The sequence below is a fragment of the Neopsephotus bourkii genome, unplaced genomic scaffold (assembly GCF_033783945.1).
Source record: "Neopsephotus bourkii isolate Nb327-2 ecotype Australia unplaced genomic scaffold, CSIRO-AGI_Nbou_v1 NB_1572, whole genome shotgun sequence".
In the NCBI taxonomy this organism is placed as follows: domain Eukaryota; kingdom Metazoa; phylum Chordata; class Aves; order Psittaciformes; family Psittacidae; genus Neopsephotus; species Neopsephotus bourkii.
In genome coordinates this window covers 5,319,496-5,333,587 of record NW_026902048.1, presented here as the reverse complement: position 1 = coordinate 5,333,587, position 14,092 = coordinate 5,319,496, and the positions used below count along the sequence as shown (strand labels likewise).

General features: G+C 51.8%; 2 protein-coding genes across 5 annotated transcripts in view; both read left to right on the top strand.

The window, feature by feature from the left end:
• Positions 1 to 4,915, top strand: part of CHD2 (chromodomain helicase DNA binding protein 2) — a 66,474-nt gene extending 61,559 nt beyond the window's left edge. For all 3 annotated transcript variants that reach the window (XM_061371292.1, XM_061371291.1, XM_061371293.1), the window contains 6 exons: positions 930 to 1,064; positions 1,461 to 1,639; positions 2,026 to 2,125; positions 2,641 to 2,857; positions 3,019 to 3,268; positions 3,382 to 4,915. In XM_061371292.1, coding sequence (XP_061227276.1) covers positions 930 to 1,064; positions 1,461 to 1,639; positions 2,026 to 2,125; positions 2,641 to 2,857; positions 3,019 to 3,268; positions 3,382 to 3,715 — 1,215 coding nt within the window. In that variant the 3' untranslated portion in view covers positions 3,716 to 4,915. The remainder of the gene's footprint in view (positions 1 to 929; positions 1,065 to 1,460; positions 1,640 to 2,025; positions 2,126 to 2,640; positions 2,858 to 3,018; positions 3,269 to 3,381) is intronic.
• A 2,346-nt stretch (positions 4,916 to 7,261) lies between these two features.
• Positions 7,262 to 12,066, top strand: LOC133221890 (repulsive guidance molecule A-like). 2 transcript variants are annotated; one of them, XM_061371097.1, is made up of 3 exons: positions 7,262 to 7,415; positions 9,125 to 9,240; positions 11,352 to 12,066. In XM_061371097.1, the coding sequence occupies exons 1-3, from the start codon at positions 7,306 to 7,308 to the stop codon at positions 11,537 to 11,539; spliced, it is 414 nt and encodes a 137-aa protein (XP_061227081.1). In that variant the 5' UTR covers positions 7,262 to 7,305; the 3' UTR covers positions 11,540 to 12,066. The 2 variants fall into 2 exon arrangements, 1 of the variants encoding a protein (XP_061227081.1); XR_009728097.1 differs by lacking the exon at positions 7,262 to 7,415 and adding an exon at positions 8,865 to 8,933 and having other exon boundaries at positions 11,352 to 12,065.
• The last annotated feature ends 2,026 nt before the right edge of the window (positions 12,067 to 14,092 follow it).

Below are 14,092 nucleotides of genomic sequence, written 5' to 3'. Positions count from 1 at the left end.
AAGCTTGATGCATTGTGAGCAAAAAGGAAGAGATTTTGTGAGACTGCCTTTCATATACAGCTGTCCCTATGAGAGCAGTATGGCCAAACAGATGATGTTAAGGAAGAAAGGGGGAAGAGCCAGGAGCACTCAGATCAAAGTTCTGTTCAGCTGTGATTTATCACAGGGTTGGCAGCTCTTTGTCTGTATTCCCTTTTAATCTAAGCTCACCCCAAATATCCCAAATGTCCACACCATCAAGACTAAGTTGGCCTTGAGCTGTTCAGGACTCGCTACAATGAGTGTTTCGACATCAATGGGATGTTGTGGACTAAAACGTGCCTTGAATTTTGGGTAAAAGTGCCCTGAGGCTGGGTTCAAACTGGAAGGGTTTCTGTAATAATGATGTGAAGTACCTGTCCAAGGAACAGGTATGTACACCCTGCCCACTACGTTTTGACACTGAGGTCGTAAGTGCAAAGCAAGAAGTTTGGTTACTTATATCGGGGAAAGTTTGTTTTCCAGAGATTTTTGTTATGATCAAAGTTTACTCTTAACAGGCCATGATTTGAGGTTGCTTTCCAGAGGGTGTGAGGACTAGTAACATCACATGAAGCTGAAGATCCTCATAGACATTAGACTACTCTAAGTTCTGTCCTTTGCAAGGGATATATATTCTTTAGCTTAAGCTCTCTTCCAGGTCTTCAACGTTGGTTTTCTTTTCATGAGTATGAATATCTTATTCATGTCCAAAATGTTGTCTTTGACTTGTCTCTACTCCCACAGGGATAAATAGAGGCACTGCAGCTAAACAGTTGGGGATCTTGGGAGGAAAGTTGTAGGGGCAGTGCTCGGGGTTTAACCACTGCCAGTAACAACAGTGCAGAGGTTTAGTTGGATCACTTGGGATCTGGCTCCTCATGTGATGTGTGTAATTTGTCCTTGTAAAGCCTAAAGGTGGTGAAGCCAAATCGGGAAATAAAGGGAAGAGATCACAAGGTCCTGTCCACATTACTGCAGGGAGTGAACCGATTCCCATTGGGGAAGAGGAAGATGATGATCTGGACCAAGAAACATTCAGTATAGTGAGTATTTTCCTTGGGAGATGGGAGGGCAGTGGCAGAGCCCAGCCAGGCAGCCAGGGTTTGCTTCCATGTTATCCAAGGGTGCGTTTTAGATGTCAGGGTGTGAGGCCTGTCCCAGTGTCCCACAGTGATGTCCTCTGGCTGATGTGAGAGCATGGTGGAACCTTGTGCATGTGTTATCCACCAGCCTCCTCTGTGCCTACTAGCAGCTGCTGTAAATGGCACTTCCTTTCCAACCCAAACTATTCTGTGATTCTGATTGCTCCTTGCCTAATGGTCAGATAAAGCTTGTATCTCGTGCTCATGAGAGCACTTCTTCCTGCTTTCTGATGAACAAAGGAGCAGTGTAGAGCCCTGTGCCAAAGGAATCACTTTCTGCTCTCTTGCTTTTTCAAGTGCAAGGAAAGGATGAGACCAGTCAAAAAAGCACTGAAGCAACTCGATAAGCCTGATAAGGGACTGACGGTTCAAGAACAGCTGGAGCACACACGCAGCTGCCTCCTAAAAATTGGGGACCGCATCTCTGAGTGCCTTAAAGCCTACACTGACCAGGACCATATCAAGTTATGGAGAAGGTGAGGGGTCATTTTGTTGTCTTGCTTGGCTGGTCTGTGATATTTAAGAAGGGTCCTCAGAGGCTGCTAGGTTTTATGTGGATGAGTTCGCCATTTGCCCCTTATTGAACAAGTGGAATCTTGTGTCCTCTGGCCCACTCAGTCTGTGGCTGTTGTCTTTGTGCTGGTTTCAGCTGAACTGACTTCAGAGCTACTTTAAATAAATCAATGCATACCTCTTTATTTTGCTCTCAAGAACATGGTTCCAACTCTCGTGCTCATCCTGTCCTGAGCTGGGTTGAGACTGTTTTCCAGGGAGGGTAGATCTGATTTGATGTTGGCTTGAAAGCAGTTGGCACTTAAACTGCTGATGTAGCATCTAACAGAAAATGTTCATGTCCTCCTAGGAACCTGTGGATATTTGTGTCAAAATTCACAGAATTTGATGCCAGAAAACTGCACAAACTCTACAAGATGGCTCATAAGAAAAGATCACAGGAAGAGGAGGTGAGACCTGAAGTGCCTTCCCTTTGGTTGCTTCCCTTAAGAGTTGTCACACTCGGAGTGTCACTTCTTTCATGCATTTGCTTTGTTGTTATTGACAGTCTGTGATTTTCTTAACATCTCATCAGTCTGGCTGCATTTGCCCACCTCCTGCGTGGCATTTCTCCCGTCACCTGACAGCACTGGTCACTTTGTTCTGGCTGTTCTGACCAAGAGAAATCATTATGTGGTGTGGTACATTGGGTTGACCTTGAGAGTGAACAGCCCTTTAGAAACAGGATGTAGAAGCGGGGCCATGTGGGGCTACATTGCCCCTGTCCTCCATTACATTTGTGCCATTGCCATTTATACCATTCTTGGGCACAGCTGGTTCTCCAAATGCTCAAAGAGGTGGGTGGCCCACAGCATGGGGTCTCTGAAGAACATTCCAGAGCCTGCCAGGCAAGGCCATTGCTCCCATAGTCTGAATCCTTTGGTGGAGGAGCAGTGGAGCTGTAACGTTCTCTTCCACCTTGCAGGAGCAGAAGAAGAAGGAGGACATGTCCAGCATGAAGAAGCCGTTCCGCCCAGAGCCTTCAGGCTCCAGCCGCGACTCTGTGATGTCCCAGTCTCATGTGCCTCACAACCCTCATTCCCAGAAGATCCATTTGCCCCCTTCTCACGCCCAGCAGCAGATGCACGGGCACCCGCGGGACAACTATGGCCATCCAAACAAGAGACATTTCAGCAACACGGGTGAGTGCTGCAAGCCAGGAGAAATCATCCCTTGTAACCTAATGGCTCTTTGCTCTCGGACACAAATTCTTCTGGGACCTGGTCAGGTTACCATTTCTTTGAGAATTCAGCCCATTAAACTAGAGCATGGAAGACACTTAGTGGTGCTTTCCTCATTGCAGACCGAGGGGAATGGCAGAGGGATCGGAAGTTCAACTACGGTGGCAACAGCAACCAGATGTGGGGCGGGGAGCGGCATCACCAGTACGAGCAGCACTGGTACAAGGACCACCACTATGGGGATCGGCGATCTCGTGGAGAGCCCCACCGGAGCTCTGGGAGCTACAGACCCAATAACCTGTCCCGCAAGAGGCCATACGAACAGTACAACAGTGATCGAGACCACCGAGGCCACCGAGATTATTACGACAGGTAATTATTCCCTCTCCTCTTGGAAAGGCTGGGAGGAACGTGCAGGGAAGCACTGTGATGGCCAGGCTTTCCTTAGGGAACCGCTCTCCATCCATCTCGTTCTCTTTCTGCAGGCATCACCACGATTCCAAGCGTCGGCGATCTGATGAGTTCAGGCCTCAGAACTACCACCAGCAGGATTTCAGGAGGATGTCTGACCACAGGCCACCCATGGGATACCATGGCCAAGGACCTTCGGACCACTACCGGTCCTTCCACACAGACAAATCGGGAGATTACAAACAGCCTCTCCCTCCACCTCACGCTGGAGTGTCGGACCCTCGCTCACCCCCCTCTCAGAAATCCCCCCTTGATCCCAAGTCACCTTTGGATCACAGGTCACCTCTGGATAGGTCATTAGAACAGAAGACCAATCCAGATTATAACTGGAACATTCGGAAAACATAAAGTGACTGAGAGGGAGAAGGCAGACATCTGAAATACTTGGTTTGATGCAACAACTACTGCTTTCTCCAAGACAACAACCAGAAACTTTGAACATGCTGCTATCATCTTCCTGGTCAGGGAGGAAATTTGAGGGATTAGGTAGAGGAAGATTTTTTTTCCCCTAATTTTTTCCCTCATTTTTCCCCTCATTTTCCCCTTCATTCTTTGTTCCAGTTTAAATTCCCATTTCCTTTCTTCTCTTCTGTTATTGGACGTTGAAACCAGCCTTGCTGCCTCATTCCTTGTTTTGTTTTTGTTCTCCCCAGTCCAATGGACCCAAGGGAATTGTCCCCTCTCAGTGTTTTAACTCTCAGTTTCCTTTCCCCTCTTCCACTGTTGAACGTTGGAACCAGCCTCTGCTGCCTCATTCAGTTTGGTTTTGTTTTCCCCAGTCCGATGGACCCAAGGGATTTTCCCCCAGCCAGTGTTTTCCCAACCCAAGAAGGCAGATCAATGCTGCTTAAGGACTGTGCTTGTGTTACCTGACAGATGCTGCTTTGGGACTGGGGAGAAACTGGCTGGGATGGGCGCTGTGTGAAACCAGCATAGGGCAGTGGGGAGGGTATATTCAAAGAGGGACAGAAGAGTCCCTCAGCAGCCAAGCTTGGTTGAAAGAGGGATGTGCTGTCCCTGCAGTGACTCCAAAGGAGTTGGAGCCATGCTGGTGACAATCTGTAGCTTTTCTGGCCATATTACCATTTCCATGTCCCTATCCATTTCAAGAAACTGGCTCTGCTTTACTGCTGTTGTGTCTCCTGCAACTAAAGAGGCGGGGCTGACCTGCCATCCCTAGGGCTACAACTGGCAAATCTTCACTCCAGAGGCTTTGGGATATGTGGGGAAAAAAAAAGACTTTCTTAGCAAAGGCTTATTACTTGTAACTAGTAGGAAGTAGATCAGGTGAGAACAGTATTTCCCACTGGGCAGAGCTCAGGAATTCGTAACAAAACTCCTCTTCTCTTCTGACATGGGCAGCTGGGATGGTCCAGGTGCTGCAAGGTCAAAAGACGGCTCTGGGCATCCTGAGGCTCCTCATCTCCTTGCCACTGAAGTGTTCTAGACTTTGGGCAAGTCATTTCTCTGCACTTCATGAGTGATCAGAAACCTCTGCTGCAACTGAAGGATGAAGGATGGTGGAGCAGAGTGCAGTAGAAGTGCAGTGGGCTGCCGTCAGCAGTAACTGCTGCACTGAAAGCCAGCACGTAAGTGAGCAGGGAGAGAATGAGGAATTCAGGACTGGGGTCCTTAAAATATCCTTGGAGCAAATGTCTTAAGAGCCCAGCATGGCAGAGGGAGACAGGAGTCTGCAGCCCAGCTCAGTGCACTTAGAGCAAACACTCCTCCAAGTACTGGAGCCTCAGTGTCTGGTGCAGAACCCTGTTCAGCCTGGAGACGGGTGCGATGAGAGGGGCTGTGCACAGGCTGCTGGCCAGAAGTAGCTGTGGTGGTGGTGGTGATTTTTCAGGTCCTAGGCCTTTTTCCATAGAGTCACATCCTGGAGACCAGTCACAAAGCTCCCCCAGCAGCCGGGCTGCCCAGAGCATGGTGCATCATCTCCTGGAGCTCAGTGTTAAAGACCAGGCTGTTCCAGACTCTTTGCTGGGGGACAGAAGCTTCACCTCCTATTGAGGTGCCAGTATCTGACCCTAATAAGCTGTGATGTCCTTTCCCCCAAAGAATGAGGGAAGATGGTGTTCAGGGCTGGCTTCCTGACTCCAGGCAGTGCCTTGGCAGGCACACACAAACAAACACTAATACTCCCATGTCCCATTCCATGCCGTGCATCCCTCGAAACCTGCTGCTGTCGCTCCTTCCCGAGCCCGCTGGTTTAACGGGACACACGGGAAGTGTTTTACTGCCATTTTTGATGTTTTTACTTTGCAAGATTTCCACCAACTGCAGGGCAGCTTTGCTTGCTTAGGGGCACTGCACTGCCCTGCAATAGTAGTGTTACACTAGTGTTGAGCCGTGCAGGAGGAGCTGAAGGCTTCTGCAGTTCCCCTTTAGAGCTGTGGAGCGAAGGGAGGTGTGCGATAGCGGCGTTCCTCACTAAGCTGTGATTGCAGGCGCTTGCTGTATTCAACAAAGAGGTCCTTTCTTTTCAGAGGTATTAGCTTTTCATGTGAAAATGGAGGAAACCTCAGAGGAGCAAAGAGAGTTGCTCTTGTTCACCAAGCGGTGCTATCGTGATGGGAAGCTTGTGCCATACACTTGTAGCAGAAGGCAGTGCTGGCCAGACCAGTGTTACAGTTGGTGGAAGAGAACTTTGAACCCCAGCAAGAGGCATTTTCTGTGTGCAGATGTGGGGGTTTTCTTGCTCAGCACGGGTTCAGGGTATGAGGTTGGTTGGGGTTTTCTTCTTGTGCAACAGCAAAAGCTTTTTCCCATATCCACCAAAGAACTGTCCCTGCTGTCACCTTAGCCTGATACTGCAGTCTCACAGTTTGGGGCAGCCACAGCTTCTTTGGGCAACCTGTTCCAGTGAAGATGGAGAACTAGATCTGGGAGAAAGTCCTCTCTGAGCACACACATGCATTTTATGTCCTCTTAGTACAGGGACCATAACCAGGCGCAGTCACTTGGATGCGAGTGGGATCAGAGGGGACAGGTCCAGAGCCATAAACTTCACTGCGATGTTTGTAACAACATCTGGTACAGCTTTTCCTTGTGAACCAGCTGCGAGATTCCCTCTTGGCAGGAAAAAGTAGCAATTTGCTGGGGTTTTATTTTATAAACCAAGAGTTTTTCAGGCGGACCCCTTTGGAAATGGTGTAAAGTTTGTGTCCTTCACACGATGGAAGTCCTGCAGGGTGCATCCTGCATGGCGCAGGCGATGTGGTGCCCAACAGGATGGATACTGCAGTGTTCTGACAGTCCTTCCGTGAACGGCTCAAGTGACCCCCACAAAAATACTGTTGTGCTTTCACCCATTTCCTCCCAACCTCTGCCTCCCCTCCTGGGAGAGAAGGACTCTTATTGTAAAAAAACACGGACTTTGAAACTTGTTGACTAAAAACAGTAATTAATATTAATTTATATTTGTGGGAAAGAAGAAAAAAAAACCCATGCCACTGTCCTAGTGATTTCTGATGTAAATATGTTGTTTATATAGTATGTATGAAATTTTCCTACATTGTAAAACTGCTGTACTTTTGATTCTTGTATATTAAAAAGTGTTACGGAGATTTTCAGAACAGCGCCAGTGTGGTGAGTCTGGGGGGGGGTCTGTGGTGTTCCTGGTGTGCCCCTGGTGAGTCTGGAGAGGGTCTGTGGTGTTCCTGGTGAGTGTGCAGGGTCCATGGTGTTCCTGGTGTGTCCCTGGTGAGCCTAGGGGGGTCTGTAGTTTTCCTAGTGTGCCCTGGTGAGTCTGGGGGTTGTCCATGGTGTGTCTGGGGCTGTTTTGGGATCCCAGGACCCTTAACTGCAGCCCTGGGCATGCCGCGAGGTGTTTCCACAGTGCAGGAGTAAGCATGTTGTTCTTGCCTGTTCTAAATAGCTTCCCAGTCCGCGGTGACAGAGATTTGGAAACCCCTTCAGATGGGAATTTCCACATGAGCAGGAGAAGCCATGCGTTTCCTCACCCATTTCCACCAGGATTTCGCTGGGATGGCACCGATGTTTATGTATTTAACCAACCTCTGTCTTTCCTGGATCTCTGCAGGTACGTAAAGATCTTTTTGACCCTGTCCGGGGAGAATTCCCCTTCCTCCAGAAGTGCTGCTCCTGCTGGAGGCATGGAGCTCTTCGCTCTGTCCCCAGCCCCGGGAGGATGTGCCTCTATCCAGGCAGGATGCAATGGCATTCTGTGCGCTGCTTTGGTTCAGTCTTTCCACCCATCCCCGGTGATGCCCACATGGCAAGATGCGGTGCAAAGCTTGAAGCCATTTTGCCCCTGTTACAAGAGCTCATTGTAAAAAGCACTTTTCACACCTGCAGCCACTGAGTCCAGCCCTTCCTAGTCTCTGCAGCTGAGCTAAGTTGCAGCCATCAGTGAAATGTCACTGAGATCTATGGCCCTGAAAAATGGGATTCTGAACGGAAGGAGGTCCTGGCTGTTGCTGTGGGTCTGCAGCGGGGAGAGGGGCTCGGCTGGATGGAGGCAGAGGGACGACAGGAGCTGGTCTGGGTGTCCCTGCCCGCAGCACTGCAGGTGAGTACCTGAGGAGGCAGGTGCTGTGTTTCATTCAGAGCTGGCTCGTTTCACCCCCAGGGTACCCACAGGAAAGCTGCAAAAGCAGGATCTGAGGAGCCGGAGCAGAGGCAGGTGAGGGTTTGGGCTCTGTCCCACAGAGCTTAGCCCAGCACCATGCTGCAAGCAGCTGAACCCGAGGCCCAGCTACAGCCGGTGGAGAAATAACCCCTTGGCGTGGTGCCACTTCCCCTTCTCCGGGCCAGGCAGGTCCGGTCGGTCCCACAGCAGCGTCTCCTCCACAAGCACAGGGTGCAGCAGCACTGCGGCCGTCCCTGGTGCTGGGCAGGGCCGGGCTCTGTCCCTGTTGCGCAGGTTGAAACCATTGCCCACCAGTTCTAGGGCGCAGGGAGTAGGACCCAGCCCTGCTACACACTCCTGTGGGGGGACGGGGCGGCCGAAGAGCCCCGACCCTCGCTTTAGGCCGCGCCAGAGGGCGCCGGTCCTGGGCCGAGCGCCATTTTGTGTGACCGCGCCTCTGCAGCTGTGGCTGTTCCCAGCCGGTGGCCGCCGTGTCCCTGCGCAGCCCGAGCTCTCGCATGGGGAGCCCAGAGCAGCAGCAAAGCTCCCTGTGCCGGGGGTCAGGGTCACAGGGGATGCGGCATCGCTCCCGCAATCCCGCTGCCTGCCGTCTCCCTGCCTCAGTTTCCCCTCACTCTACGAGTGACGTTTTGCCCCAAGTTCCTTCATCCAGGGGGCACCCAAAACGCTCCGGTCACCCCAGGGCAGAGGCGGGGAGGGCGCGCTGGGCGCTGAGACCCCCGTGGGGTGGATGAAGCCCCTCTCAATTCCCCCTCGAGCTGCGGTACAAGCAGCTGCAGCACCAACAGACCCCTGGCCGCACTCGACGGGGCACTGCGTAGCCGGGATCAGCCCTCCCCGCTCCCGCCCAGAGCAGCGCGTTCCTCCGCCCCTTCCCGGGAGGCTCCGGCGGGAGGAGGAGGCACAGCGAGAGAATGCGGACATTGGAAGGCAGCGGGATGATGGATGGTGTGGGCTGGTTTGCGATGGGAGGGGAAAGAGAGGAGGAGGAGTAAAAGTCTGCTGGGGCCGCCGGTTCCTGCATCTCCCAATTCTTTTTTTTTTCTTTTATTGATTCTATTTATATATTTATTTATTTACTTATTTATTTATTTTTCTCATTTCTCTTGTTTTTGTTTGTTTTCCAACTCTTCTTCCAGGGAGAGGATAGTGGTTAAAGCTCGAGCTGGATGGATGGGTATGGGGAGAGGGGCAGGATCCACAGCCCTGGGACTTTTCCAAATCCTCCTTGTCTTTCTCTGCATCTTCCCTTCAGGTAAGGAACAGCCTCTTTATTTCGCAGCGTTTCCCCCGTGTTTCTGCAGCCCTTGGACAGCCGCCTCCGGTCCCTGTCTCGGGGCCTCTTTCTCTTCCCTCTCTGCAGCGCTTTGCCACATGTTTCAAAGGAGCGAGCGGGGCTCAGGTTCGGTGTGTGCCCCCCCCCCCCAATCCCCGTTTTTCCGAAGCAGTTGCGGTGCGGGCTCTTCCTTGACCTCATCTTCTTTGTCTCATCCCACAAGGAAGGAGATGGTGGGAAAGCAGCCCCCGGCGGAGGGTTGTTGTGACAGCGGCGGGCAGGTTCCGTTGTGCTCCCCTTCCCGGGTGTGCCTGGTGCTTTGGAAGACGGGAGGGACACCCCCATAAACCCCCCCATACAGTAAAACTTTCCCTTCTTAAATGTAATATATTAATTCTCAAGTCACTTCTGCCTTTCTTTTGCATAACCATAGGTGTAGCATCTTTAGCACAACCTTTCCAGCTCTGTCTTTAGCACTGTGGTGTCCCTCCGCACCCCATTTCTCCCAGGAGGCTTCCCGGCAGCTGTAAGCTGAACCCCATGTGTGTGTTCTAGAAGCTCTGGAGCTGCTCCCCTCTGTGTTGCTTAACGCCCTTTTCGGAACGGTTGAGTTGCAAAGCGTTAGGGCTGTGAGATTTACGGTGCAAGAAAGAACTTGATAGGAGATGTGGCTGCTGCTTTGTTTGATTCTCCCGTCAGCAGTCAAATAAGGTGCAAAGAACTGGCAGAACGAGGTGATCCGGAGCCCGCGGGAGCGGGGCGCAGGCGGAGAGGGTGCTCCCCATGCGCAGGGCTGGGAGCGTGTCAGGGGCTGCTGTTGAAGGCGTATTGGGTGGGGAGATAGGAAAAAGGGGGATATTTTTTTTCCCCTGGCAAATCCTTTGTCCTTTTTCCCCTGTGCTTTTGGGGAATTCGGGGGTTCCCAACCCCAAGGAAGCTTCAACCCCTCCTGAGAGCCCCATGTGAATGGAGTCACTGGAGGCTGCCCAAGTAGTATTGCCCATATGAGTGACGAAATACTTTCCACCTGTTAGTAACCAAGAGGATATTAAACAACATCTCTTAGCAGTGAAAGCTTTCAAGTTAACAGGTCTGGTGGCATGTGCCCAAGAGTCTCAGGACAATTGGCTTTTGCTTATGAAATGAATTCCAAGTAATTCTCTTTGCTGTAGAATTTGCAGAACAGAGGAATTGTTGATTTTGTGCCTTTTTTTTGAAAGAGCATGATTTGGGTAAATGAAATCCAAGTAAACTCACACATTCAGAAGGGAAATAATGGGCCCTCAAAAGGCCGAGTAAGATCTGTGCATATGGTTGAACACTTACTTTAACAATGTGTATTATAATGTTCCAATGAAGGCTGAGCACTGGGATGCGGGTTGTGTGATCCCCCAGGCCACTGGTGTGCGTTTGGTGGCCACAGGAATGCCCACTGGGAAATGTCCCAGGCCAACAGCACATCCTGGTATCCACTGCGGTGCAGTGCCCCAGTGACAGGGGTGACCTTGGGAGAGCAGGAGCGTGTGTTCCACATTGGCATTGCCTGTTCCATTGGGTGGTGGGTTCTGCAGGATACTGGCCTCCCTGGTACAGGGCTAGGCAAATATCTTCCAGTGGGAGCCTGAAAGTGCAAGCTGTTTAGCTTACCTAGATTTTTGTTTGGTAGAGCTCTGTCTACTCACAGTTCACAGTAATTCTTACAGCACAGAGCTTTGAATGTCAAACCCTAAAAAGGCATTAAAACCCCACTGCATCTCTCCCCACATTAACGATCATCTTTATCACTGCTAATGAATATGTCCCATTCTTCCACACTCTGGTTTTCCCCCAGGAGCATTAATCCAATGGCTGGATGCTCTTTCCCTTCTTGGCTTAAATTGGGGCAGATCCTGTTGGTTTCTTTGGTTTTGGTGCATGAGACTCGGGTCATGTGAGAGGCTCACATCTGATGAGCGAGGCCCCATCGTGCGGTAGAGCCGATGTCATGAGTTCGGGCTGTGGGAGGGGGACACCCGTGTGTTGCCGGGGGTAGAGTGGGATGTCCCACATGAGGTGTGCAAAGCATTGACCTCCTTGTGTTGTCCTTCCAGTGACATCCCCATGCAAGATCCTCAAGTGCAACTCTGAGTTCTGGGCGGCCACGTCAGGCTCCCACCACGTGGGCACGGAGGAGGCGCCAGAGTTCTGCACGGCGCTGCGAGCCTACGCACCTGCACCCGCCGCACTGCCCGCACCTGCAGGGGGGACCTGGCCTACCACTCTGCTGTGCATGGCATAGAGGATCTCATGGTGCAGCACAACTGCTCCAAGGATGGACCCACCTCACAGCCCCCCCTCTGAGTGTCAGGAAATTGAGCTTGTCTCAATCACTGCTTATATACCATAATGTGAGAGTCAGGAAACTGAGTGTGTCTGAAACACCACTTACAGTCTGTAGGAAGCAGGTGTGAAAGTCAGAACAGGAAAATGAGCTTATCTCAGACACTACTTTCTTTCTATGATGGAAAACGGTGCAAGAATAACCACAAATGAAGCAAAGAACAAGGCTGTTCACTTTAGGTACTGTGTGGACAAGTTCACTATGGCCCCCTTGTTCAAGGCTCATAAGCTTCCACAGGATGTATAATGGATTTTTATTGGGTAACTCAAGCTGACTGAGTATGCATGAAAGATGGGGTCAGATAGCAGACACCGTGGTATGAGGACAACAACCACCCGGAGGACATTCGCAGAACCCCAGCTGTGGAACTGTGTATGTGTTCACTAAAACACATGCATCATTATCAGAGTAAAGCAGGTTTCAAATGCAAGTTATCAATAATACCCCAAAGAATGTAAACGCTGAAAGACAGGGGAACCAGGTCAGAGGGGAGCTCCCACCACTGGCAATACCCTGGGTGAAGAGGACCAGCAAGATGTTGCTACATCCATGAGTGGTGGTATCTCTTCCCTTCCTCTGTCTCTGTTCTCCTCTTTCTCTTCTTATTGAATATTGGTCAGATCTAAGTGAAAACATGTGGCACAGGACTTCCTAATCCGGTTAAAATAATCACTATTGAGCTACCATGTCTGACATGCCTTGTGTTTTGTATTAATAAATCACAGAACTGGTAGGTTGGTGTTCACTCTAATTCAGTCCAAGGGTATCACGAACTTGGTGGTTGGTCTCAGGGTGAGGATGGTTGTTCTAAATGACTCCTTTGGGGTTGTGGCACACCTGGGGGTTATCCAGGAGCCTCCCGTAGCCCCAGAGTGTATCCTCTTGCTTTTGACATATGTCTTGTCCCACCAAGGCTGGGAGCCAGAGGAGAGGCTCCATCACCTCTAAGAGAGTCAGGGCTCATCCTCTCTGCCATCTGCCAGGCCCGGGAGGCACTGCTGCATGTGTGGGCATGTCACCACAGGCTGTGAGTAGTGATACCGCACCCAGTGCCAGCTAGAGCAGTGCTCCTGCACTGGGGCTGGAGGTAACAGCACAGATGTGCTCAGTCCAGCCTCTGGCTCTTGACTCCATACATGGTGTCCTTATCCCAGTGCTGATGCACAATTTAGACACCATGTCTGGGTGTCTAAAAGGTGGGGATTTCCTAATGGAAAGAGGTCCTGGCTGTTGCTGTGGGGCTGCAGCGGGGAGTGGGGCTCGGCTGGATGGAGACAGAGGGACGACAGGAGCTGGTCTGGGTGTCCCTGCCCGCAGCACTGCAGGTGAGTACCTGAGGAGGCAGGTCTGTGTTTCATTCAGAGCTGGCTCGTTTCATCCCCAGGGTACCCACAGGAAAGCTGCAAAAGCAGGATCTGAGGAGCCGGAGCAGAGGCAGGTGAGGGTATGGGCTCTGTCCCACAGAGCTTAGCCCAGCACCATGCTGCAAACAGCTGAACCTGAGGCCTGGCCACAGCCGGTGGAGAAATAACCCCCTGGCGTGGTGCCACTTCCCCTTCTCCGGGCCAGGCAGGTCCGGTCGGTCCCACAGCAGCGTCTCCTCCGCAAGCACAGGGTGCAGCAGCACTGCGGCCGTCGCTGGTGCTGGGCAGGGCCGGGCTCTGTCCCTGTTGCGCAGGTTGGAGCCTGGTTCCCGCCACCGGCACATCCCATGAGGGGCTCCATTGCCCGTTGGTTGCAGGGCGCAGGACCTGGCCCTGGCACGTGCACACCGTGGGGGGCGGGGCGGCTGAGGAGCCCCGACCCTCACTTCGAGGCGTTCCAGGAAGCGCTGGTCGCAGGCTGGGCGCCATTTTGTGCGGCTGTGGCTCCGCAGCAATGGCTGTTTCCAGACGTCCTCCACAGTACACTGTGCCTAGAGAGAGAAGCAGGGTGCTGAGATGTTGGGCCCCCCGTGAGCTTGCTCACCCAGGCATCACTGTACTCTTTCCTCAGCACTTTGTGTGCACAGGAGATGTGTGTTCCTGCTGAGGTGGATGAGCAGGCTCCATTGGTGACCTCGTCACCAGTGAGCAGGGGAAACCCCTCTGTTCCTATGAAGCTTTTATATGACTTTCTATATGGCTGACTTCTTAGGCTCCGTGAGCTGGTGCAAGTGTTGGCAGAGGGAGTGGGTTTGGCTCTAGAAGCTCCCAGTTCTTCAGGGCTCTGAAGGACGGGGAGCTCGGCTTTTAAATTTCTGGTGCTGGGTGTCTTTGCATGCATTTACCCAAATAATGTGTGTTTTGGTGGCGGTGTCCCTCATGGCCTCAGCATCTCTGGCCCCAGCTCCGGGGCAAGGAGTCCTTCAGCTTTGCAAACCAGGAACACGTAACTAAAAAGAAGTGCAGTTTTGGTTCTCGCTCATTAGAGGGCAGTAACAGACCCAGCTGGGGCTGAAGCCGGGCCCGA